At 36.9% G+C, this 26,584-nt stretch overlaps 1 protein-coding gene across 2 annotated transcripts in view; it reads right to left on the reverse strand.

The window, feature by feature from the left end:
* Positions 1 to 14,983, reverse strand: part of ACVR2A (activin A receptor type 2A) — an 81,767-nt gene extending 66,784 nt beyond the window's left edge. The window contains exon 1 of one of the 2 annotated variants that reach the window (XM_032856108.1): positions 14,254 to 14,983. In XM_032856108.1, the coding sequence (XP_032711999.1) occupies positions 14,254 to 14,308 (55 nt within the window). In that variant the 5' untranslated portion in view covers positions 14,309 to 14,983. The remainder of the gene's footprint in view (positions 1 to 14,253) is intronic. The other variant, XM_032856109.1, reaches the window with a different exon arrangement.
* Positions 14,984 to 26,584: the final 11,601 nt, after the last annotated feature.

Consider the following 26,584-nt stretch of genomic DNA (forward strand, 5'->3'; position numbering starts at 1 on the left):
TCAAGCCCTTGTTGTTGCTGGTGTGAGTTAAAAGCCCACACTGGTGGTGAGGTATGAAGGAGCAGGGCTAGCAGTACACACGGGAAAGAAGAAAAAATTAAGGCAAAATGATAGACTCCTCCTTTCTTATACATCATATCGTTCTTCACACAGAGCTCCTAATCATTTTCTTCCAGTGGCCCTGTCCTAATACTTAAGCAAATGCTTTGTCTCAAGAAACCTGGTGAGTTGCCATCTATTAAGATTTTTTTTGTCCTCTGAAACACAATGGAAGTCATACATAGCTTCATTCCCTACAGTAAAAACAATACAGTATAATGGAAGAAGTGCATATTCTAAAAAGTTAAGTGTCTGTATCTCACTTGTGAAGCTCATTAGTTTAAGACCCCATCTTCTCATCTACAAAACAGATAACTACCTCAATAAAGCAACCCGAAACACACTATAGCAAGCAGTAAAGACTTCCTTTCAATTTTCCGTTTGGTTCTCTTGTATAATAGGGGTTGGTGCAGGGGAGATCTCAGGATCAATACCTCAAACCCTTAAAGTACAGGCTTTCAAACTTTCTGACCACAAACCACAGTAAGAAACACATTTTTCATTGTGATCCAGTACATATATACATATAATCACACACACGATACTATCTCACAAAATACTACCCTTACCCTTACTCTAATATTTTCTATTTTCTTTCTTCCCTCTGGTCCCCATGAGACCCTTTTCCCTCCACACCCTCCTCCCTAATCACATACACAAATGTCTTTTTAGCCTTGTCATCATATACCACCCGACTGGAGACCCAGGAAGCCAGACACTTTCCAGGTAGAAAAAGAGGGAGTCTGGAAGAAGAAAATTCTGATAGGTGCTGAGGAGAGAGTCTGTCTTTCTTCTGGTCCAAGAAAGAATACTTTATCCATTTTCTCTCAGAAACAGTGTGATTGCTGGGGGGCAAAGTTGTACTGCTGGAATAAAGGACACTGGAGGTAAAAAAGGCTTGTAGATTAGTCTGGGAGGGAACTTACCCAAAATATATGACAATGATCCTATAAGAAAATTCTTCCTAGGTTCCCAACAAAGTTTTTAAAACATAAAATACTTCTATGTTGGGAGAAAGGGTGCTATTTATACCGTGTCTTACGTTAGAGGCTGCTAAAGTACTGCCTGTGGGTCAGATCCAGCCGGCAGCCTGTTCTGTACAATCCCTGAACAACAGTTTTTACATTTTTAAGTTGTTGAAAAAAAGTCAAAAGAATATTTTATGACACATGAAAATTACATGAAATTCAAATTCCACTATCTATAAAGTTTTATTAGAACACAGTCACAATGATTCATTTATGTACTGTCTATAATGCTTTTGAGTTAAAACTGGCAGAGCTGATAGTTGCAAAAGAGATTGCCTAAAATACTTAGACTATCTGGCCCTTTACAAAAAGTCTGTGAACTCCTTAGTATTTGATTCAATATTCATTCACAAATATTGGTTAAGCACCTTTTATGTGTCAGACGCTGGGGAAACTACAGTGAATAAGTCAGATATGTATGGTCCCCCACTCCTAAGTATTCACTGAAGGCAAGTGAAAACAAAAGCTCCTAGGAATAAAAAGCATTTGGCTTGTTGTAGGAACCACTAAGGCAAAGATGAACCTGGAGAAGGGCTATATCAAGCAATGCCTTTAAGGTCACTCTAAGCATCAGACATTCCTCTAATATTTTACCATATATTCAGTTGTTTATAGAATTAACCCCTTTATTCGCAATGTAAAAATAAATGTCTACTGATGAAGAATCACAAAGGCTGAATGAGAACTGTTATTATAGTTCACTTGAACCTAGCACTTTATTGCTCTTCTTGAAAAAAAATCACTGCATTAATTACAAATATTTGGGGTTTTTTGGTAAGATTTTATTTATTTATTTGACAGAGAGAGACAAAGTGAGAGAGGGAACACAAGCAGGGGGAGTGAGAGAGGGAGAAGCAGGCTTCCCATGGAGCAGGGAGCCTGATGCAGGGCTGGATTCAGGGATCATGACCTGAGCTGAAGGCAGATGCTTAACGAATGAGCCACCCAGAAACCCCAATTACAAATATTTGGAATAATAACTCACCATTTACAAAGTTTCAAGTGTATATGTGAATGTGCTTGTGTTTATGTATGTAGCCTCACCTTACTTTTGTCAGGTAGGTATTATAAACTCCACTTTACAGATGAAGAAATCAAGGTTATGGAATTTTTCCAAGTTCAAATGGTTTATCACCAATGGTAAAAAAAAAGGCCCAACACCCAAGTTTTCTCCCTACAGAATGTCTGCTCTTTCTACTACACCAGTCCAAGAACTGCATAATTAATTACTTTCTCTGAATTTGAGATGAAGGAGCTTCTTAATACTATTCGCTTATAACAGCTACATTTGTACCAACAAGATTAGCTTTTATTGCTATCAACTGGCCCTTACTCACCAACAATAGATTCCAATGGTAGAAAATTCTATAATCTGTAACAGACTAATAAGCTCTTCTGATTTCTTCTACTCTTTGGCTTGGTGAGCTGTAATCTTTCCCTATCACAGAAACAAGACTAGATATTAATTTAAAAATACTGTTTAATCAAAGCTGCTAAATATACGTTGCTAACTAGGATTACAATTCTTGGCGTGGGGCTATTCTCTGGCTACAATCTCGCAAAAGGTAAGATCTGTGGATAAAAGATCAAAACCACCCTTCACTGATTCAAAAAGAAAGAAGTATAACCAACACTCTTCTTCTCTTATCCTAATCTTTTAATTTTATTCCATCTTTCTGAAGTAAGGATCAGCTTGAGTAGCTTATTCCTCATAAAAATCACTCTGATAGAGGCAGTTTCCAGAAAAAAACAGTACCTGACACTGTTAGGCCCTCTCAGCAGTTAAAGCCTAATTTAATCATTTCTATTATTTCTAGCTCCCTCAGCTAGTAGACAATCTCTATTTACATTTCAACAAACAATTAGCAATGAATTTCCTGATTCAATACCCAAACAAGGTTTATGTACCTCTAAAGAAATAAATAAGAGAATAAAAAAAGGTCAGCTGGTAAGATTTGTTATGTAACATTTATGCAGAATAAAAGGATGATCAGTAGCTATTTAATCATTTTCCCAGTCACAAAGAAAGGTGTTTTATTCTACTTCTGAATGCTTACTAATCAGGTTACTTTACTATTACCCTGTCCATCTTGTATAAGTTATCTCACAACTGCCCTTATTATTTATCATTCTCTTTTAACTTTGACTTTTCATTTCTCCCCATATCATTTTAAAGTGTACCTGCACAAGAAATTCCAAGTCTTAGCTTAAATAAAAACAATTAGCAAATTCTATTCACAAATAACGCAGTATGAAACTCCAGGACCAACGAACACAAAATCTAGCCAACCTGTTATTTTTCTAGAACTACTTTACTTAAGGTAATAATAAATAAAATGGCCTATAATATTTACAGAGTGAAACTACACTTCTTTATAGAAGGTGGCTTACCAAAGACCGTTAGCTTTACCTGTTTCCATAATGAGAGAAACCAAATGAAAAGAGGCAGCCACCATTATATTTTTAAATTCAGTAAAGTTTAATATCTCTTCTGGCTTTATCTCTATATAATAATACAGTTTTTCCTAGTCAGAGATGATGCTGCTGAACTTCTGCCAATATAGAGTTGATTTCCCTGTGCCAAGCACCACCTCCCCCTCCTACCAACAGTACAGACTTGAAATCTTTCACAGATAAAAATATTCAAGCTGACTACTTAGAGTTAGAGGCCATAGCCCAGAGGAAAAATAAGAACCCACAGGATTAACTATTTATCCTTTCAGACTTGAAGACCTTGATAACCTGTAAAGTATCAAATTCCTAAGAATTAAGATACAAAATATGTTGTTTCTACTTCTGAATTTTCAATGACACCAACAATACAATATATTACATGTTTAAAATAAAAAGATGATCTTGTGAAAAAATAGGCATATTGAAAAGGTGTAAAGTCAAAGTTTCACGGAGAAACAGGAATGCTTAGTAAATAAGAATATAAATTAGCAAATGCACAAAATCTAAATATAGAAACTTTCCAGAAAAATTCAACAAACTCTGGTGTTTTATTACCTCTTTTTTTTAGCATTTTTGATTTTTTTTTTTGAGACGTTGTATTCCAAGTTTTCAGATGCACAATAAGCCTATCCATTTATTTTTAAGAAATAGTAAGTAGGACAAATATGGGGTGACTAAGAAAATCTAAGAGGAAGACTGGTTAAGTACAGGCAAGTTTGAGAATACAATGTTCAGAGGTAGATAGGGTCTTAGAGAATGTGTACAGTTTAGGTTAGATTGATATAACGGCCTCCCACTCTCACCTCTTCGCTCCTACATACCTCCAATATGTTCTCCAGAGAGCTGCCCAAGTGATCTCAACATATAACCCAGATCTAGTTCCTCCTCAAAACTCTTTGCCCTTTGGATTTTATTCTAACTCCGTCCTACATTAGATCAAAGCCCTACATGATCAGGTCCCTGTCTCTCTCTCCAGTCCCGAGCCTGGGTTCACTTCTTCAGGCAGGCAAGCAGGCTTCTACTTTATGGCAGAAACTGTGCTATGCCCTGTGGGTATTATGATAAAAATGACACACCCCTCTAAAAGTTTATACTCCCGTAGTGGAAAGTGCAGAGAATAAATAGGTAGATAAGCTAAGTAACTAGAATTTGTGGTATGGATGTGAGGCAAATAGCTATCCTATGAGTACCCTGTTTGCTTCTGTCAGAATTCATATGGCGATCTGTAATTATTTTATTCATTTGGCCACTGACTTTAAGACTGTAAGCTCCATAAGCGCATAATCGTATCTGTCTTGTTCATTGCTGCATCCCAAAGCACTTAGCAATGTCTAGCATGTAGTTCAACATTTGTTAATAAATGAATACTTAATTCACTCTCTTTAATTTAAGGATGAGTAAAGTGAGGTCTTAGTGATTGCCAAGGTCAAAGAAGAGTGAGTAACAAAATAGGTATCTGAATGAGACTCTTAAGTTTTAGTTCAAGATATTATTATATCACATTCAAAATACTGATCTCAAAACTTGAATGATTATGTTTTTGAAGCTTGTAGCTGTTACCCAAAAACAGACTTGAGAATCTTTCAAGACTTTACTTCTACATGAAAAATTTTAAAACACTTAAGTTTTAAGTGAAATTATGAAAATATTTTAAATTCCAATAAATAGAAATGAAAATTTACTTCGAGGTTTTCATTAATGCATTCTACAACAATGAGACCTTAAAGAATTCTGTTTTAAAAAAAAAATCTTATCTGAATGTTCTAGATATTTCCTGACTCCTTTTTGGCACTCTGTATTGATATTTTCTTTGGCTAAATCAGTTAGTCAGAATATTATTTCATATTAATGGATAAGTAATTTACCAGCAAACTTAAAAATACTTCCCAAAAACTGAATCTATATTTTTAAATGTTTTTCACACAATATTCTTAATAATGGAACTTCAAGATACGAATGAAGACAAATGAATATGTATATGTAATATCTACTATGAACCAGATACTGTGGTATAGGGCATATTATTTCATTAAATATATCTTTGTTCACAAATTTAAAAAATTAATCTAAGAGCTTTAGAAACTGGCCAAAATCTCATAATTCACCTATGCCCACTCCTCTTAAAATAGTGCTTTGGAAAAAATTTGATTTATCATGTATAATCATATAGATGTGAAGATCATGTATAATGATAATGATGTGAAGACCAAGATTTTTCCCAATAAAGTTTTCATTTCTATAAAATATATATTATAAAGTTACTAATCCTAGGTAGGAAAACTCCTCCCTCAAAGTTTTATATATAAATAGGCTTACTTTTATTACAATATATAAAGATGGTTCATTTTTTAAATGTTTTAAAAAACAACCACTCCCTAATGGGAACTTCTAATAATTATCTTACTGCTTTACATTTATTTTCTTACACAAATTAGAGAATAAAATGATTCCCAATGTGACTATAGCTACTAAGAAAATAGTCAACCAAAGAAGAAAGAATGGTATTGAAAAGGTTTAGGATTCAGACACAAATAATAAATACCAAATCAAAAAAGTTTCTAAATCTACAGAAAATGACTTATGCAGATTTCAAAGAATGTAATCTGAATGGCCAGTATGAGAAATAACTGTGATTACTATAATCTGACCATTATTTAAACACAAACAACATACTGAACCATGAGTGCTCAGAGTTCTTTACAATGAAGACATACCATCATAGTGTCTCTGCCCCCATAAAAGAACACTACATGTGCTCATATTTTCTATATATTCTATTTTTCCAAATCTATGTCTGTATTTTCATTCATGCTTATAATCTAAATCTATACCTGTCTGTAGAAATTCTTTAGCTATGAAAATGCTCCCTATTTTCTTCTGGTTTGATATTTCTTTACCAATTTTATTTAGTAGCACTACCATCCTACTTTAATCTTCAAATTGCTCTTCTATCCTATATTCCACATATATGTATGTGTATATATACAGACATAATATATCATATTTTTGGGACATCCATCAAGATCTGCATCTCTCTTAGTTTTAATTACTTTTCCTCTGATTTAACCCACTCAAATGAGATTGTTTTACTTCTTCAAGCAATTATAAACATCTTCTCATCACATAAATCTCTTCCTCAGATTTAGTCAAAATTCCTTCATCTTGTCTTCTAGCCATGGTCAAGTTTACTGGCAAATGCTGTGTTCCTGGATTCTATTTTGTGCCTTTTCCTTCATATTAAGATAAACATCCCTCTCAACCACTGCCAAGACATTTTCCCCCCTATTATTAGGATCTATGTCCTCCAGCAAGCCTTCCCTAAATTAAGAAAAATCTTAACTCTTCAAAATTACAATCTAATTTTGTTTTAGCACCTTTGTGTATCCTTAATTTATGCAGAGAATCCATAAGAAAGAAGAGCTCAGCCAGAGCAGGTCCATGTTCTCTCTTAGGACCAGTTTTCCCTATATTCTGTACCTAAGTACACATTCTCTATTGTAGATTAAATAATGAGCACGTTTTTCGGTACACATACTTTTCACTGCACATGTTTACTATGCAGTTTCCTTCTCAGAGAATTCGATAGAGAGAATAAGGGATTGCTGAACTAGGTCACTATTTCTTAGGAGTTTAGAACCCATTAGTTGATCACTGAATTAATTAATGGATTACAATTAAAAAAATTAGTGAAACAATATAAAAATAAATAAAAGCCTTACACACAGTAAGAGTTCACAAAACTTCTATTTCTGATATATACACATATTTATGTAAATGGGAACTGCATTATGATGCAATGTGTATTTCCTTCTGTGGGTTATGGTCAAAAAGCTGAAAGACACAGAACCTGAAGATCTCTAAAATGCCTTCTAAACTGTGTGATTCAAATTATATTAAAAGATTTTATCTAAGGATCAGAAACACAGCATTTTAAAAAAATGAACAGAACTTAAGGTACCCAAAAACAACCAGCAAAATCATTTTTTCTTAATAAAATATCACTATTAAACTCTAACCTTAAGATTATAGAATCATAAAGCTTTTAGAAAAGGAAAAAGTTCAGAAATAATCTAATTCAAATTTATTGCTTTAATACATAAATGGAAAACCCAGGACCAGAAATGAAAAAAAATTCATTCATTCACTAAACATTTCTTCAGCACCTATTGTGTGCCAGGTTCTAGGACTGGGTCTGTAGATAAAGAGAAGATGTCTTCGAAGAGCTCACAGTCTAACATGTATAGAGGTAAATAAACATTTGCAGTAATTACTGGAATAAAGGTCATTTAGAATAGAAAGCAACTAAATATGGGTTGGGTGGCATAAAAATTGTTTATAAAGAAGTGATACTTCTTAGTCTTAAAACAAGGAGTTTTAGTCTTAAAAAACAAGGAGTCTTAGTCTTAAAAACAAGGAGTTAGCCAGGTAAAGGAGGAAGAACTAACCTATACAAGCGTACCATACTGATATACAATAAAGGATGACACATTCAAAAAACTGCGAGTCAAGTTTGTATAACTGGAATATAGGACTCATGCTAAGGAGGAGACACAGCAGAATACCTAGTATTTATGTGATATTTAATCTTCAAACCACTCTCTGAGGTAGTCACTATTAATACCCCCATTTTGTAGATGATAAAACTGAAGCACAAAAGGTAAAGTGATTTGCCCAAGGTTAAACTGAGAAGCCAGGATGTAAACCAAGGAAGTCTAACTCCAGAGCCCATCCTCCAAGTCACTATACCAAGAGGTTAAAGAACACAAGCCAAACCAAATGACAAAGCACCGTTCTAAGTACATGCAATTCTAAGACTTTAGATTTTAGGCTAAAGGTGACTTACAGGGAAATGTTTAAAGCAGGAGTGACATATTTAGATTTATTTTTTAATGAGGTCAATTGGAAGTTATATGTGGATAGAAAGGGAGAGGACGCAATGATAGGAACACAGTCTTAACTAGAAAAGTATTACAATAATTCAGGTAAGAAAAATGATAGATGAGTTGGACATTGGCAGTGCTGACACCAGAACGAGAGTCTACTGACCACTGTGATCACATTCTTGTCCAGTATCCAAAAGAACCTCCAAATTTTTTCCTTTAAGCCCACCATTCTAACAGTTTGTAAAAATCCAACCTCAAAGACAATACATTTCTTTTAGAACCTTCATTAAACAAAACGTGATACTAGATGCATTTAGATACATGAAAGTGACCAACAGAAATCCAGTTGGAGAATGACAGAAAGTCAATTGTTATCTACAGTAGTTTCTTTACCTTCTTGACGACTTCTCCTTCCTATATACACTATTACTGGAACTTTCATGTTCAATAGTCAATTTGAAATCAATGTTCTGTCTAGACATGAGCATTATAACCTAACAAAATTAAATGTACCACAGAGGAAGTCTGATGTGGTCCCAGCTGTGGCAATAAATATATTCCCTGGTCTGGTCAAATTTTGGCTTAAACAGAGATGATGAATGAACAATAACAAAAAACAGACTTTCTGAAAGCAGCAAAGAGTTAAAGAAAACCAAATATTTAAAAAAGGAGTAAGAGTAGGGCACCAGGGTGGCTCAGTGGGTTAAGTGCTGGACTCTTGATTTTCCCTCTGGTCATGATCTCAGGGTCATGAGATCAAGCCCTGTGTTGCACCTCTCCCTCTGCCCCTCCCCCCTTCAAAAAAGGGTTATAAGAGCAATCTATAGTTGAAACCACTGGATTCCAAAAGAGTAACACTACTCCCAAGTGTGTGTGTGATATCTCAGAAACCAACAAATGAAAGAACAGTAGAAAAGACTATCTGGTCAATTCTCAAACATTCTAAATTGAATCTGTTTTCATTTAAACCATGTGTGAGCCCTCTTGAGCCACACCTGATGCTAAGCAACAAGTGGGTTCCACAAGCAAAGCAGCCTACAGAATAGGGAAGTACAGAAGGAAAAAAGAATATAAACAAAGTAGGCATAAAGAGGAAAGTGAATGGAAAGGAAATGGAAGAAAGTATGAGTTACAGAATAACGGAATAAAAAGTGAAAGAGTACTACTGACCCTAATATCAAATATTGCTAAGCTTACCTAAATTACTATCTAAGAGAAACTATGCAGGACACATAGCAACATAAGACAGCATGAAAAGACAAATACAAATCACAGACTTTTGAGACACCAAAGATGAGAAATAAGAGTATACTACTTACAAAAGTAAAAAAGCAAGAAAATAATTTTAGAATATAAAGGAACATTTAGAGATTATTAAAATCTCATTTGGTTTAGTTATGCTTTACTTCCCATGAAACAGTGAACCCAAAAGGTGAAGATGTCAGTAGTACCAAAGATATATATGTATGGGGAGGTGTGTTACAAAGATAGTATGAAGCTTATTTGCATACTTTTTGTGGGAGTGATTTCAGAATTTTTCTTTTCAATGGTATAATGCTACTTACACTTTTTCACTTTAATTCTTATCCTGGCTGGGTTCACTTCCTTAAAACCAGAGTTCAAAACAAGGTAAGCATTTATTAATTATGGTCAATTTTTAACCTTAAGAAGGACAAGGGTCTATGATAGATCATAGAATATTAATTAGTATAACCTAAATGAGTCTAACGATAACCAAAACCCAGCCAATCATTCTCCAGAAAACTATGTAATTAAGAAACCACTTTAAAACTTGCTTCAAATTAAAGAACAGAAGAAAAAAAAATAGCCTTAAAAGAAAAAAAAACAACCCTGAATTTATACTTTGAAACCTTTCAGGCACATGTAATAGTGTACTTATTTCTTCCATATGAAACTTACAAAACTTTTCTGTACCATGTTAGTCTCTCTCTCCCTCTTTCTCACACACACAACCCAGCTCCCACCACACAGTCCAGACAGTGATTTTAATAAGGATAAAAGGAAATATCCTTAAAGATAATTATCACAGCAAAGAAACTACTGGAATATACAGTCTTCATGGGCTTTCCATCATAGCAAAGCAATGGGTCTGGAGAGTTTATTCAAAATTCAGCAAATTATTTTTATTAAAATATCATAAGATGAAATAACGTGTACACCAATAGTCAGTTTTTCTAATATAATCATTCTAATTCTAAAAGACAATGGAAAGATGAAAGGTTTCAATACAAAATCACCTGAAGATCAACAGCATATCCTTATAAAATTTGGATGATTGACTGTGGGAATGGAAAGCAGGACCATTTTACTAATATAATAATACTTTTAAAAATGAAGAGTTTAAAGTAAGGCTTCTCAACCTTAACATTATCAACATTTTGAGCCACGTAACTCGTCATTGTGTAAGGCTGCCCTGTGCATTATGGGATGATTAGCAGCATTCCTGCCCTTTACCCACTAGATGCTAATAGCATATAGTGCCCCACAGTAGTGACAACCAAATATGTCTTCAAATGTCTCCTGGGAGACGTGTAGGGGCAGAGAGCAAAAGACACTCAAACTTGAGAAATACTGGCTTACAAGTAGAAAAAAATTCAACAAGAATTGGTAGGGGAGGGAGTTTGTTTTGTTTCTCTTCTGGTTTTGATGTTCTAATATACTGTATTTGAATTTGATCACAGACTACATTTAAGCAGTTCTGCCTGCAGAAAAGAAAGCATTTAATATCTATCACTTGTTAGCCAAAGTTCAGTGGAGTCTCAGAAGATTCACTATACTGCCAATTCTCCCTCCAACTGCACATATACTCGCTCACACAAACATACACAGGCGTGCGTGCACACACACACACACACACACACACACTCTACACTCTATTGCCTAAGTGAAGTAAAGGAAATGCACAAAATTACTTTATTTCCATTTCTTATTTCATTGAATATACGGACCAGACTGCTCCAGTATGCACAGAAATTCAAACAAATTCTCAACTTAGTGCAACTCAAATACCACAGTAGCTGCATCATTCTAGGTAGCATAAACCTAAGCACTAGAGCAAGTATTAAACTCACAGTTTAACAAATGGTGAAGATACAAATTAACCACAATGCTTTAAAAACAAACAAAAAATCTAAGTACATTTGTGTTTTGAAACAGAATCTGAGGAAGGATAAGAAGAATGAAAAAATCCAAATACAGAAGGAATCTGAAGGCATTTGAGGATGAAGGCATAACTCAAAAATGTTTCCTCTGGAATTACGTTAAGAAATTATATACTTGGTCATATCGTACAGGATTACTATGCAAAATCAGTCTTCTAGTATATATACCATGGGACAGAAACTGAAAATCAAAGTCTGCAAAATACTAAAGAAAACAGTAAACATTCATCCTAAAAACCTGAAATACAACAGCTCTTTACTACTATTTTTCATCTGCTTAAAAAAAAAATCAAATATCGAGAAACAAAAAACTGACAACTTGAGAAATTTTTAAATTATCTGAAAACAGTCATCCTCATGCTTCCAGCATGCCCGCTTACATATTACATAGAAAAATCAATTAAGAAAAGAAACATAATAATCTTTTAAAGTGTATTTAATTCATAACAAAGCCTTTTAAAAAATCAGATATTTTAGATACTAAAAATCTTCATACACAAATATGGATTAAAGTCTTTAAGATGATTTCACTTATCTTCAATAGAATTATATTTTAGTTCAACTAGGAATTATTTGAAAAAAAACTATGCAACATTTATTACCAGTTTTATGTAATTCTGTGTGATATATATATGTATATGTATATATATATATATGTATATATATGTTCTACAGCAAGAAAACTACTTTATGTCAAAATTTTAGCTATTAACCTCCTGGCCCACGGAAAATAATCCTACAAAAAACTAATGCTCTATTATTTTTACTTCTAAACCAAGCAGAGGAAGCTGTAAGATCTGTAGCGACAGACTGCTTTCTCAGAAGTAATACCTTGAGACTGCTCAAGAATAACCCCCTTCACCAATTAGTGTGATTCAGGTGGGTTTGGGAGGGAATAATGTCCACAATTCCTCGGTCAGTGGCCATGATGCCCCTCCTCCTCAAGGGCAGGAGATCAGAGAAAGGGATTTGAACAAGAGGAGTTCACCAACCAGAACATACAGAAACACAGAAGAGAGAGTACTACAGGAAAAATAAAAACTACACAGTTAAGTCATGTTACAAAAGCAAGAGGTTTAATGTTATCAAGGTATTCATTCATTTCAGAGAGACCATTGTTTATCTTCCTCCCCAAACCACGCACAAAAAGAACTGTCAGCCTGCCTTAAGCATGTTCCTTCTTCCATTTAAACAGACATGATTCTTTGGTTAATCTCTGGCAATGATCGCCATTTCACAACACATTTAGCCCACCCGGAACTGATCAATACCACTACAGACATAAGACTAGACTTTATCCATTTATTAACCACAAGGAAATGAACCATTCAGCAAAATTCTATACATTACCAAAGATTCTATTAAAAGAGGGGGTTGGGAAGCTGGACACACACACACACACACACACACCACAGAGGTACACAAAGAAAAGACTAACACCCTCTAATTTCCCTCTAGCAAAGAAGATAAAGACATGGCCATGAAACCTGTCAATTCGGCCCCCCCCCCATAATTCTCTCTCACAACCTAGTAACTGAATATATTGAATTTTATGACCAAGAGATCCATTGCGACTTTAAAATTGTTTCATCTATCAAACTAACTCCCCTGTTATGTACATTTGCACACCTTTGAGCTAGGTTGCATTCATTTACAGAATTTCAAATACAAAAGACTAGATAGTTTTCCAACCACTGGTTGCAAGCATAGAACGTTCTCACAAAATCAGAATTTCAAATATAAAAGGACCTAATTATTCTTCCAACCTTGGGCCAAAACCTATTTTATGACTATAGTGTATTTGACAGTATGAACAATCTCAAATGGCTGCTCTAAACCAAAAACAATGCTTCAATACAACGCGTTTAAAATAAGTATTCCGTAGGTAAGCAAAATCTATGCCAGAAAAGAGCACATAAATGGTGGTTGAAAGCCAGCACATTACCAACACAGCAGCATACCTCTTCTGCACTAGGTTATTGTTAATACTCCAACAACAACAACTACAACTATTTTTAACACTGCTGGACACTGAAGTTTAAGAAAACATAAGGGGAGACCCAGATGAAATTGCTGATATGATGCATTGTTTCTCACGGTCAAAATTAAGTAACAACTGCCCAGATCTCTGTCGTGATAGTCACTGGTGAAGCACTAATTAAAAGACCATTAAAATAAAACACCCTTATTTTGGAGAATGCCACACTAAATGGCATTTTGGAAAACGCCTTTCGAATCTCAAACCTTTGCATAGATTGTCACTTGTGGTATTTGTGGCTTAACTGCAACCCAACCAGCGCTGTCATCCAATGTTATGGCCACAAACCATGACTTTCTCACTTCCACAACAGAGCAGTCACTCTTATCAGTTCGCCAACCTAACTCAAAACGAGAAGCATTCATGGGGATGTCCAGATCACAATCAGACCTGGGGGGTCGGAGCCGAGGGGCTCCAGGTCGGGGAAAACCTCCCCGGGCTCCACGGGAGCTCGCCGACCCAACAACAACCGCGGCCAACAACAACCGCGGCCGCCAGCAGCGGTGGCGGCGGCGGCGGTGGCGGCAGCAGCAGCAGCAGCCCTGCCGCGCCACGCTCCATGCACCTACCTGAAGAACAAGAGATAAGAAAGACGGCAAACGCCAACTTTGCAGCAGCTCCCATTTTCCCGAGGCGCCGGGGAATCCGTAGGAAGTTCTCGCTAGATATCCAGTTCCCTGGGTCTTCCTCGGAGACAAACCTCCTGGTGTAAAATCAACCGTCATAAAACATATTCGGAAGCCCCGACCAAAAAAACGTTCACGGGGTTAAGAAAAAGAAAAAAAAAGGGGGGGGGGGGCAAAAAAAAAAAAAAAAAAAAAAAATGCACCACGGGGGAAAAAACCGCCACACACACGCACAACACACAAAACCAAACAACGAAAAGCCAACAACAACAAAAGCGCGTTTAAATCACTGTCAAAATCACTGTCAGCTCCGCTCGCCTCTCGGGTCTCTCCGAACAAAACGCCAGGCTGAGGCGACGAGGAGGCGGCGGCGGTGGCGTCCGCTGCCGCCCGGACAGTCCGGGAACCGAGCTGGGTCCGACGTCCGGACCGACCTTCAACCCGGACACCCAAAGTCCGCGGACCACTGGCGGCCGAGCTCTCGGCCGTGGCGGCCGAGGCAGCTGCGGCGCGGAGAAGGAGCAGCGGGAGGCGGCGGCGGCAGCGGTGCGAGCGGCAGCCAAGTTCTGGTCCAGGCTCTGGCTCCGGCTCCGGGCTCCGGGCTCGGCCGCGTTTTCGGTCCCCTGGCCTCCGCCGGCCCCGCCCCCCAGACTTCCGGTTCCGGTCCGAAGCTGGAAGCCCGGCACCGCGGAGAAACGCTCCGCCGCGGTGGCGGCGGCGGCGGCGGCGGTAGGGCAGCGGCGACGGCGGCGGCGGCGGCGGCGGCAGAGGCGGCCCGGCGCAGCGCGCGTGCCGGGCGGGGAGCGCGAGATGATTGTCGGGGAAGCGAGGAGGGAGCGGGGGAGGGGTGAGTGCGAGGGCGGGGCCGGCTGGAGGGCGAGGAGGCGGGGCGGATGGAGGCTCGCTACCGCGAGGCCTCGGCGTCCGGCCTGCTTGGCCTGCTGGGCTGTGGGGCTCGAGTGGGTGGGTGACTTGATGCATTCGGGGACGTGGAGCGCCGGGTTTTCTAATTGCGCCCCACTGGCCTTTCTGGAACGTACACCAGCCTGATCAGTGGGAACCCAAGAGAAACCGGAGCCTGAGGCGGGGTGGGTGGCCGGTGACTCCGAGGGGCGTCTGCGGCGCCCTGTCTTTCCTCTGGGGGACGCCTCGTCCGCGCGGAGACTCCGGGCGCCGGAAAGCCGGGGTTGTGAGCGGGTCTGCCGCGCCCGCGAAGCTGCCTTAACGAGCTCGGTGAGCGCGCGAGCTGGTGGTTGTGCCCCCCAGTCTTAGGTCCGCGTCCCACCCCTGTACCTACTGCTTAAGCGTTTTGTCTTTCGGCTAAAAGAGAAAAGAAGGGGGAAAACTAGCGGAGCATGGGCTGTCAGTCCGGTCAGGATGTCCATGGTAATTATCACCGTGTGCGATTTGAGTCCATTCCTACCATCCCTTTTATACACAAAGCATTGTGTTGAGGACTGCTCTGCACGTAATGGGTTCACAAACATTACGTGCCAAAGAAAACCTGCGCATTTCGATCGACATATTTGATGGTCAGACAAGTGTTTACTTTTTCAAATTTTAGTTTTTTGGAGGCTTAAATTTTACCTCTTAATCCAGGTCGATTGTTTACAAGGTGCCGTGCTAGGCTTGGAAGGGGACCCCAAATGTAAAAATAGGATCCCTACCTCAAGGAACTCACAGTATTTGCTGTACTTGAAGTTGGCTATAGAATACAAACTAATGACAGTATTAAAGGTACTAGCTTTCTCATTTACCACACTTTAGCGAGCTCTGTGAAGGTAGGGATCCTAAGTCTTCTCCATTTTATGCCAGCACTCAGAGTGTCTAGCATGTGATAGGTGGTTACTAAATAATTGTATAGATGGCTAGGGGGTTACTGCCTTTTCTTAGACACAAAATTCTTACATGTACTCTATAATTTTTTATTTTTATTAATAAAAAATAATAAAGCAACTGTACCGTATGGCTAACTCATGTTTTACTGGTGGTTTACTGATTCCCACATTTTTCCCACAAAGCCAAGCCTTCCCTCTAGTATTTATAGTGTTTTATTTTTCTCTTCCTCTAAATTACTCTATATTTCTGCCTATTAAGTTCATCCTGTAATTATCTGCCCATTTCTACAACTTGTCAAGGTTATTAGTAATTACTGTGACTCTTTAAACTCTCTCCAAGATTTCCAGTTCTCAAGTTGTGATGCTCAGAATTCGACTGATAATTGTGCAACAGTTAAGAAAAGCCCCAAATTGGTCTTCAAGGTGTCTAAACGATCTCACATTATGAAATTCTCTGGACTTTGTGAGTTGGTTGGAGGAATAGATAAAAACTTTCTTCCATTTTCTAGTTGCACTAAGAGCTGCCACTAATGTTTCAGGAATGGAAGAGTATATTTAGATCATTCAGGAATTTGATGTCGGTTATACCCTGGATCAGGCCTCACTATTGTCTTATCTCTGCATCACTTCCATATTTCTTGAATTGTGAAACCAGAGCAAGTGGAATAACTGGAATAACCAGTAGTAGCACTAAAACTCGAAAATATATTCCTTATTTTACCACCTAAATATGCCAGTAAAAGAACATGAGAAGAAGAAAATCATGTTTCTGTAGTATGAAAAGGGAGCAACAAGTTGAAGTCCTCACTTATAAAGAGTTTAACCCCATGCGAGAAGTTATTAATATCCACTAACAATAGTTACCTATTTTGTCCCTAAAATTTAATTTAATTTTAAATTAAAAATAATTTAACCCAATAAGACAGAGTATGTGACTAAATTCCCACTGGAATTCCAAAGCTTAAAAAGAAGACAGAGGTAGCAGCAATTAACCCTACTGGCCCTCTTTCTTTACTATTTCTAGAATCACTTTCTCTTAATCTACAAATCTGACATCTCTCTAACACTGCAAGCTGTACAAGCTGAGTTTAGGAAGAAATGTGAAAGGAACTTTGGTCTTCCAGAGCATTAGACAATTATATGTCAAACATCTTTACCTAACACCACTCAATCCCCATACCTGAGACCCAGGCTTATAGCCACTCCAATGCTAGAATTTCAGGTCCAGAGTTCTGACAAGAAACTCAATTGAACTGCAAGTCTGTCCCAGCTGAAAGAATCTTGAGAGGCCAATCTAATCTAGAAATTCAAGTGTGTGTTGGCTAGATGAGGAGACAGAGGTACACAGTGTTATAGACTGCTTCCAAAATAAAGGATGATTTATTTTGCTAGGAACTCGTCTGGCTCAAAAAGGTATGGATTAAGTTTAAATCTTCAGCTCTGAAATAGGGCTGGAATTGAATTAGGCCAGATTTGAACTTGCCTTTGAGATTGGATGGTATGCCATATATTGTGAAGAAATTCACTGAAAGGTATTCACCTGCTTTTAGGCATACCAACAGCCACATGTAAGCATAGACATGCCAAATTTCTCTTCCTTCATCTTCAGAAAAATGACTAAATTCCTTTGGAGCATGAAGGATGTTGGATTTCCCTTAGTTGAAGGATTTAAAAGTATTTCTGCTGCTTTCTATACACTATAAAAGTATGCATTTCTATAAGTATATTAAAGTATACTATAAAGTTACTATAAAAGTCTACTCCTGTGCTCAAATTGCAAATAACATATTCCTGAAGTGGCATAAGTAATGAATTTCTCATATACCAATGCTGTAAGGCATAATACATGGGGAAAATTTGGTAACATGCTAAGTCAAAGGAAGGCAAATAATAATATATCTCCCACGAACATTCTCCTCTCCCTAAATGTTCAACATAGGAATTAAATTCCCTATAACCTAGATTTTGCTACTATTATTCCTCCCTTTTTACTTAGGTCTAGTCATAGCATTGCACTATGCCAATGGTGGAGTAGGGGGAGACAGATAATGAGAAGAATAAGGATGTGGGAATGGATGAGGGACAAAAACATTAAGGCAGACTATTTTAGGGCAGGAAAATGAGTTAGAAGAGTTAGGAGAAACTAGCTGTGGTAGAAATAATATGTCCAGCACTTTGATAAAAAAGGTTGTATTAACCCAACTAGTAATAAGAATAACAACCAACTGTTTCCTGTTGGATTATCCCAAGGATATTTGACTTTTCTCCCACTCTCACCTCCTTCAAAATCCAGTCAAGTATTTGGGGAAGGTAATTCCCACCCCGCAATTTATATTCATGACCACAAAGACTTAGTTTTCTGTTTAATTTCTACAATTTTAGAACTTTAATAGTTTTCTATTTTACTTCTAAGTTCTTCAACTGTTTTATAAATTTTATAACTTTATTTCTTAGTTTTGTTTTATTTCTAGTAGTTTTCAACTCTTCTTTCTGTAACAGAGGATAGATTAAGCTTTGAGATACAGTACATAAATCAATCCCAGTGATCTCGGTCATTCATTCAAGTTGGAGTAAAACAACACTACTCAAAAAACACTACTCAAAAGCAGTTCTCAAACCAACCTTGGTCTCAAACTTTGTTGATGATCTTTAATGAGATTAGCATAGACATTGACAACAACCGATTAAAAAGTTCTGTAGAAGGGCACCTGGGTGGCTCAGCCAGTTAAGTGGGTGACTCTTGATTTGGCTCAGTTCATGATTTCAGGGTCATGATATTGGGGTCAGGAGATAGAGCCTAGGCTCATGTTCCATACTGGGCATGGAGCCTGCTTAAGATTCTCTCTCTTCCTCTCCCTATCTCCTGTCTCCCTAGTTTCTAGTTAAAATTCTAGAAACTTAATAGAATAATGTTAAGTCTAAAGTTAATAAAAACAGGATACCTGGGTGGCTCAGTGGGTTAAGCCTCTGCCTTCGGCTCGGGTCATGATCTCAGGGTCCTGGGATTGAGCCCTGCGTAGGGCTCCCTGCTCAACGGGGAGCCTGCTTCCCCCCCACCACCTTCTGCCTGCCTCTCTGCCTACTTGTGGTCTGTCTGTCAAATCAGTAAAAATAAATCTTAAAAAAAATTGGCTTATATTTTGTTTGTATGTCATGTTTTTGGTAATTCAGTTTTAATTGCATTTTATAAAAGTCTCATAGATTGGGAACTCACCATAAATAACTTGAGAGGCACTGGAGTAGAAAACAGACTATATACCTAAGACTGTCCCTCAAAAACAGTGCTTTCTATCCTTTTTGACAAATGCTTAAAATCTTGAATAAAGCTTTGACGCTCCAGTCCTAAAATTTTCTATAATGCAAGACTGCATAAGAATCAGTCATTTCCATCACATTACCCATCTTTATCTGTGGTACACATTTATTCAACAAATAGTTATTAGCTGCAGGATTGTCCTAGGTTTTGGTTGTAAAGGAATCAAGGAAATGGATATTGTCTCTCCCCTCACTGAACTTACAGTATCATAAGGAAGACAGAAAAATAGCAAGTAAACAAGTAATTATGAAATGGGAAGGATTATTTATAAAAGCAGACAGGGTGCTGAGATAAAGAAGAGTGGTGGAATTGGTGAGGAAAAGGACACTATTTAGAGAGAATGAGTCAGGAAGGACTTACTAAGGAAGTGGCATTAACCTGAACCCACAAGATGAAAAGGAGATAGCCATGAATGGAGCTAGTTAAGGAGGAACAGTATGTACAAAGCCTATGATGTGTTCCAGATTGAAAGGAGGTTCTCATGGTTATGAATACAGTGATATGAATAAGGAGAGAAAGGAATACAAGCCCCAGACAATAATATCTTATAGGCCAAAGTAAGGTTGTTGGATTTTATTCAAAATGAAGCATCAAGGCATTGGTTTTTAAGCTAAGAAGTTATGTGTTCTTACTTAGGTCCTTTAAAGATTATTCTTATGCTTATATGGAGAACAGGTTGCAAGAAATTACCAAAGAAAGCAGAGAGACTAGTGAGAAAGGTGTTGCAGTAAGTTTAGCAAGAAATTATGATACTGTGAAGTATTATGGAAAGAAGTGGATAGACTCAAGATAGACTTTGGGAGAAGAATCAAAAGGATTTGTTGATGAATTGGATGACTCCTACTTTTTTCTTGAGCAAATGTGTAGAGGTAGTGTTAGTTGTTGAGATGGGAAAGATTTAGAGGGAGTATATTATAGAGAAGGGAGTAGAGAGATGAATAGTGAAAAAACTCAATTTTGAAAACTTTAAATTTCAGATGCCTGCAAGACATCTAAATGGAGATGTAAAGTAAGCAATTGGATATGACCGAAGTTTGGAGGAACAGGCAATGCTACAGATATAAGTTTTGGAATTATCAGCACATAAATGGTATTTAAGGCCATGGAAATGAATGAAAGCATCCAAATAGAGAGTGGACAGAGAGAAGAAATTTAGCAAGTGGAAGCGTAAGAGCCAGGAAAGGCGATGAAAAAGTAGCAGCCAGAGAGATGAGATAAAAACTGAGAAAGATGTCATATATGAGAGTGTACTACAAAACGGAGATAGGAACAATATTGAGTCATATGGAGACATCAATAAATTGAAGAACAAAAAATAAGGAACCATTGGATGTGGCACCATGGAGAGAGAATCCGTCTCCTTGATAGCCATTTCAGCAGAAATCAGACTGAGGCGGGCAAGAAGAAGAAAGTGCAAGCAGAAGCAGGTGAGTTTGTAGAACTAGTCACCGGTGGATGATGGTATTTCCAGTGAGAGCTCTAATTTCCACAAATTATAAAGCGAGTTTTCAGCTTAAAGTGGAAGAGGCATGATGAAAAGTTGTGAAATAGTTCTAAATGAGGTTGGAGAGCAAGGCATTGTGGTAGGATTCTCCGGGCTGATTACCTGTTTGAGGTTGGAGTTCATGTCTGGCATTACTCCAGTCTGTACAGCTGTGCGAGTGGTTATTTCCTGAAATGCACAGAGGGTTTCAGGCACAGAGTTGTCAGGCAGATGACTGAGTTCTACCATGGTTGGGTTTGTTAAGTGATTTTGAAGAAGAGAAAAACAAGAACAGTGTGGAAACTGAATTGAAACACCCAATAATGGAATTTGAGTTGGGGAGGAAGAACGTATAGTCTAGAAGAGGCTTTTGTGAGTAGACAAGTAATAGGAGCATAGATTAGAAGACTGGCTGGCACCATTAAGAGGATTTGTTACTTTCTAGTCAATATTTAAGCAACTAGAAAGATAGGGGCTAAGATCTAAGAATAAGAATTTAAGGTTTTGAGGGGGGAGAGTTGTGTCTGGCCAGGGAGTTACCATTGCAGTGATAGAAAAAAAAAAAAAAATTTTTTTTTTTTTTTTTCTGGCAATGAGGAGATCCAAAAATGGGATGTCAAAGGATCCAGTGATCAGGAGGTTGAAACTACCTACAATGGTAACAATTATCAGACAAGTGAGTAAAAACATTAAGACGTCAAGAATACAGAAATGTTTCTTGGAGTCTGTTGGATGATAGCATTCCTCAATGTTATCTTCAACAAGACAAATGGTTGTCAAAGTTTTGTCAGGTATACTTACTTGATTTTCATCACAACTCTGTTAAATGGGTAACTTTGATGATATTATTAGCATTTTGTAGATTTAAAGAAGTGAGTCTCAGAGAAAGAGCAAATGTACTAGAGATAGTTATAAGGAGGGGTGCTAGGGTGGCTCAGTAGGTTAAGCTCTGCCTTTGGCTCAGGTCATGATCCCAAGGTGCTAGGATCAAGCCCCCATTGGGCTCCCTGCTCAGTGGAGAGCCTGCTTCTCCTTCTCCCTCTGCCCTCCTCCCGCTCCTACCCCAGCTCATGCTCCCTCTCTCTCTGGCTTGCTCTTTATCTCAAATAAATAAATAAAATCTTTTAAAAAAAATAGTTATAAGGAGATACATGGTAAAGAGAGTCAATTTATTGTCCTCTATTTTAAATTAAGCTCAAAATTGTGAAATAAATTGAAGATGATTTATTAACTTTTAAAAGCATTCTTTTTAAGGCTTCCTTTCAATGGCAACTTTCCTAAGTACAAGCATATTTTAAATTTCTCTGTATTAAAAAAAAGTCAATCTTTACATTTTTTTTTCAGAAACATGCATTATGCAAAGTAAGATAAAGTATCAGGCAAAGGAATTCTCTGAATATTTGCTCCCTTTATGATATGGTGAGGACATTAAAAAAAATCTGTTGAGATAAAATTATCATAAAATTTAACAATAATTATTACAACTTCATTTCTGAAATATTATAAATAAGAAAGAATATATGTGAGTTTATTATTATTATGTGTAAATGTGAATTTTTGCACTTAGGCAATAGAAAATAATACATGTGTATAACATATAATACTTTTTATAATTAATAAACAGTGGGGAGATAAATTATTTTTCTCTCTTTTTTTAAAAGATTTTGTTTACTTATTTGACAGAGACAAAGAGTACAAGCAGGGGGAGTGGCAGGCAGAGGGAGAGGGAGAAACAGACACCCGGCTGAGAAAGGAGCCCGACGTGGGGTTCGACTCCAGGATTCTGGGATCATGACCTGAGCAGAAGGCAGATGCTTAACTAACTGAGCCACCCAGGTGCCCCATATTTTTCTCTTTATTTCTAAAAAAATTTTGTTTTTTCTGGCTAAACTACACTGAATTTTCCCATCTGTTTAAGCATGCAAATTAAAACACTTAACTGCACTTTATTGTGCTTCATTTTAACTTAGATCAGAAGAATTTTAATCAAAGCAGTACTGAGGCTTTAGGGGAAACTGAATCGTAGGAATGTTTGTAGTAATTTTAACTAGTCACAATATATTGTATGCATTTCTTTATATTCAAAATCAGTTATTACTAGCTACTTGTGCAAGTAAGTGATAATTTTATCCCATTTTTTTTTTTTAGGTGAACAAATGCAAAGGTTAAATGTTTTGCCCAAGGACATAAATTGAATCAGTAGCAGAAGTAGGATTATAACTCCAAACTACTGACTCAACGCTTAGTCCAATGAGCCATGCTGCTTCTCAAGTAGTAAGCATATTAATTGCCCCTCCAAGCGGGAAACAGAGTTCTAAATGGAGCATGTCCTATCCAGAAGACCTACACAACATAGGAAGGAGACCTATTTCTTTCACTTAAAAAAAAAAAAAAAAGTACATACCAAACTGTCAAACTTACCTTTCTGTAAAGAGGTAGTATATGTTAGAAATTCAAAAAGTAATACAAAATATATGCTATAGAAAGAGCTAAATTTTATACTTATAAAACCAAAAGGGTGTTTTAATTTTGTTGTTCAGTACTGACATTAGACCTGGGATACACGGAATATGAATATTAGTCTAATACCTACATAATTCAGGATTCCATTTCCCTTTGTTATTTAGGCTAACCAAAGATAAACAACAATTGCATAAATTTTATTCCATAGTTGAATAAATGCTTTCCTGACTCTTTTTCTTATTCCAAGTTCAACCAGGTCATACTTTTTCTGACTCAGTTTTAACTCTCCAGTTTTAAAACCACAAATGAAAGACTATATTGAAAGTAGAGATTATGGAAATTGTAAATTAAAAGTGAATGATTCAACTTTCACTTCTAGCTATGATAGAATAGCATGTAATATTTTAACTCCTGTTGAAAAATAATATATAAAATAATATATACAACTATTTGAAGTCACTAGAGAAGAACTAAGGAAGCCAGTACTGGAGGATCCAAGATCTCAGAGAAGAGAAAACTGTTATGAGTCAAGGCCACATTCACTTCAGCTTTTCACTTGTATTGGCAAATTCCTGGCATGGGTAATAGAGGCCAATAAGAAAGTGTCAGCCTGGGCTTACGGCAGTCTCACTGGATTAGGGAGACAGATGCTATAGTTTGAGGCTACCAAGGTGATTGGGACTTGAGTTGAGAAAAACCACAGAGGAGTGAGCTCAAACTTATGAATAATGTCCCTTCAAGTCATGTGCTGACTCCCAAACTGTGCAGGGTAAAATGCAGAGAAACTAAGTATAAAGGAATACTTTGGATGTTAAATAGCAGAGCAGAGATTTTGGCAGGTTTGGAGAACTTGAGAGACAGAGATGAAAATTTAAAAACCACCAAGGTGCTAGAGCCTAAGTAAACACTTCAGAATTTTAGAGGAGAATCGAAGAATGCTACTTCTTAATAATTAAGGGCTATGTTTTAAGAGTTAGAACAAACTGGAAATCAATAAGGTTAACAAAGTCTGAAACCCAGCATTGACTTGAGTAATGTGATCAGTCCATACCTTGTATAACTGGAGCATATTAAATCCTTTCTGGAAAAAGGATAACTTCATAGAGTCTTTGTAAATTTTCACACATGACATTTAGCATCCGATTTAAAAATTACCAACTGTGTAAAAAACAGGACCAAATGGAAATACTAAAAGGAAAAGTTACAAGAACTAAAACAAATTATAAGATGGGTTAATAGTATATTAGGCACATCAGAAAGAAGAACAGTGAACTAAGGGGGAAGTAGAAAATATCCAAATTTAAGTATAAAGTTTAAAAGGGATGAAAAATACAGAAGAGAAAATAAGAATTATATGGAACAGCATTTAAAAGTTTGATGTACCATTCATTGGAGTCCCAGAAGAATAGGAAAGCATGAATTGAAGAAAAGCAACATTTTGAATCTATTGGCAACTAATTTTACAAAACTGATGAAAGACAGCAAGTCATGAATTCAAAAAACTCCATAAACCACATGCAGTATAAATACAAGGAAGCTACACCTAGAGTATCATAGTCAGACATCTAAGACACAATGATTAAAAGAAAATATTGAAAGTAGTAGAAAAGGGGTGCCTGGGTGGCTCAGTGGGTTGAGCCTCTGCCTTCAGCTCGGGTCATGTTCTCAGGGTCCTGGTCTGCATCAGGCTCACTGCTCAGCAGGGAGCCTGCTTCCCCCTCTCTCTGCCTGCCTCTCTGCCTATTTGTGATCTCTCTCTCTCTGTGTCAAATAAATAAATAAAATATTAAAAAAAGAAAGTAGAAGAAAAATATATATGTAAGTATTAAATATAAATATGTATTATATATACATAACTTTCAAAGGAGCAGACTTCATCAGATTGTTGACTTTTTAATAGAAACCATGGAATACAGAAGACAATGGAATAACATCTTTAAACTTTGCAGGAAAAATATTAACATAGGAAACAGTAAATGAGTAAATCTAAATACAAATAATAGTGAATAATGCACCATGGGCTTTAAAATAGCTACAGGATTAACACATATAACACACAAAAATAATATTTAAGAAATTGTAAATGTACAAACTTAAAATAGACTGCAATGAACAAAAAAAGAACCTTGGAATCTCTTGTTTTAGGGTAACCAAAAAAATAATAAATGTATCACTAACAATCCAATAGACAGGTCAAATGGAATAATAAACACTTGATTAATCTAAAAGAAGATGATACAATATGAAATATATAGTAAGAAGGTACATTTAAATACAAATACATCAATAATTACACTTAAGTAATTGGATTAATTCTGTCTAATTTGACTATCTTTGTGTTTTAAGTAGAGTAAGACAATAACCAATCATATGCTGCTCATAAAAGACATACCTTAGGGGTGCCTGGGTGGCTCAGTGGGTTAAAGCCTTTGCCTTCGGCTCAGGTCATGATCCCAGGGTCCTGGGATCGAGCCCTGCATCGGGCTCTCTGCTCAGTGGGGAGCCTGCTTCCCCCTCTCTCTCTGCCTGCCTCTCTGCCTACTTGTGATCTCTCTCTGTCAAATAAATAAAAAATCTAAAAAAAAAAAAGATATACCTTAAATATAAGGACTATTAAAGGTTGAAAATAATAATATGAAAAATATAACAGGAAATGATAACCAAAGGAAGACAGTGTAGCTAAACTGGTATCAGGCAAAGCAAACTCTAAGGCAAAAGGTATTACTGTAGAAAAATAGTTTTTCATAATAAGGAATCAATAGGAATATAAGCTTACATTTAAATGTATCTAATAACATAGTCTTAAAATATGTAAGTTATTATAAAATATATTCTAATTTTCCCTGTGATTTTTTTTTTGAATATTTGGTGCTCACAAGTGTTTTGCTTAATTTCCACATATTTGTAAATTTCTTAAATTTTTTCATGTTACTGATTTTTTTGGTATTGATTTATTGAAGTACTTGACATACAGTGTTACCTTCTGTTATTGATTTTTTTAAAATATGTGTTTATTTATTTTAGAGAGAGAGAGAGCAGAGGGAGGGGCAGATGGATAGGGAGAAAGAATTCTAGAGCATACTCCCTGCTGAGTACAGAGCCTAGTATGGGGCTAGATCCAAGGACTCTGAGATCATGACCTGAACTGAAATCAAGAGTCAAGTGCTTAATTAA

This window comes from Lontra canadensis, unplaced genomic scaffold, assembly GCF_010015895.1.
Source record: "Lontra canadensis isolate GAN:19392208 unplaced genomic scaffold, GSC_riverotter_1.0 scaffold11, whole genome shotgun sequence".
NCBI lineage: Eukaryota > Metazoa > Chordata > Mammalia > Carnivora > Mustelidae > Lontra > Lontra canadensis.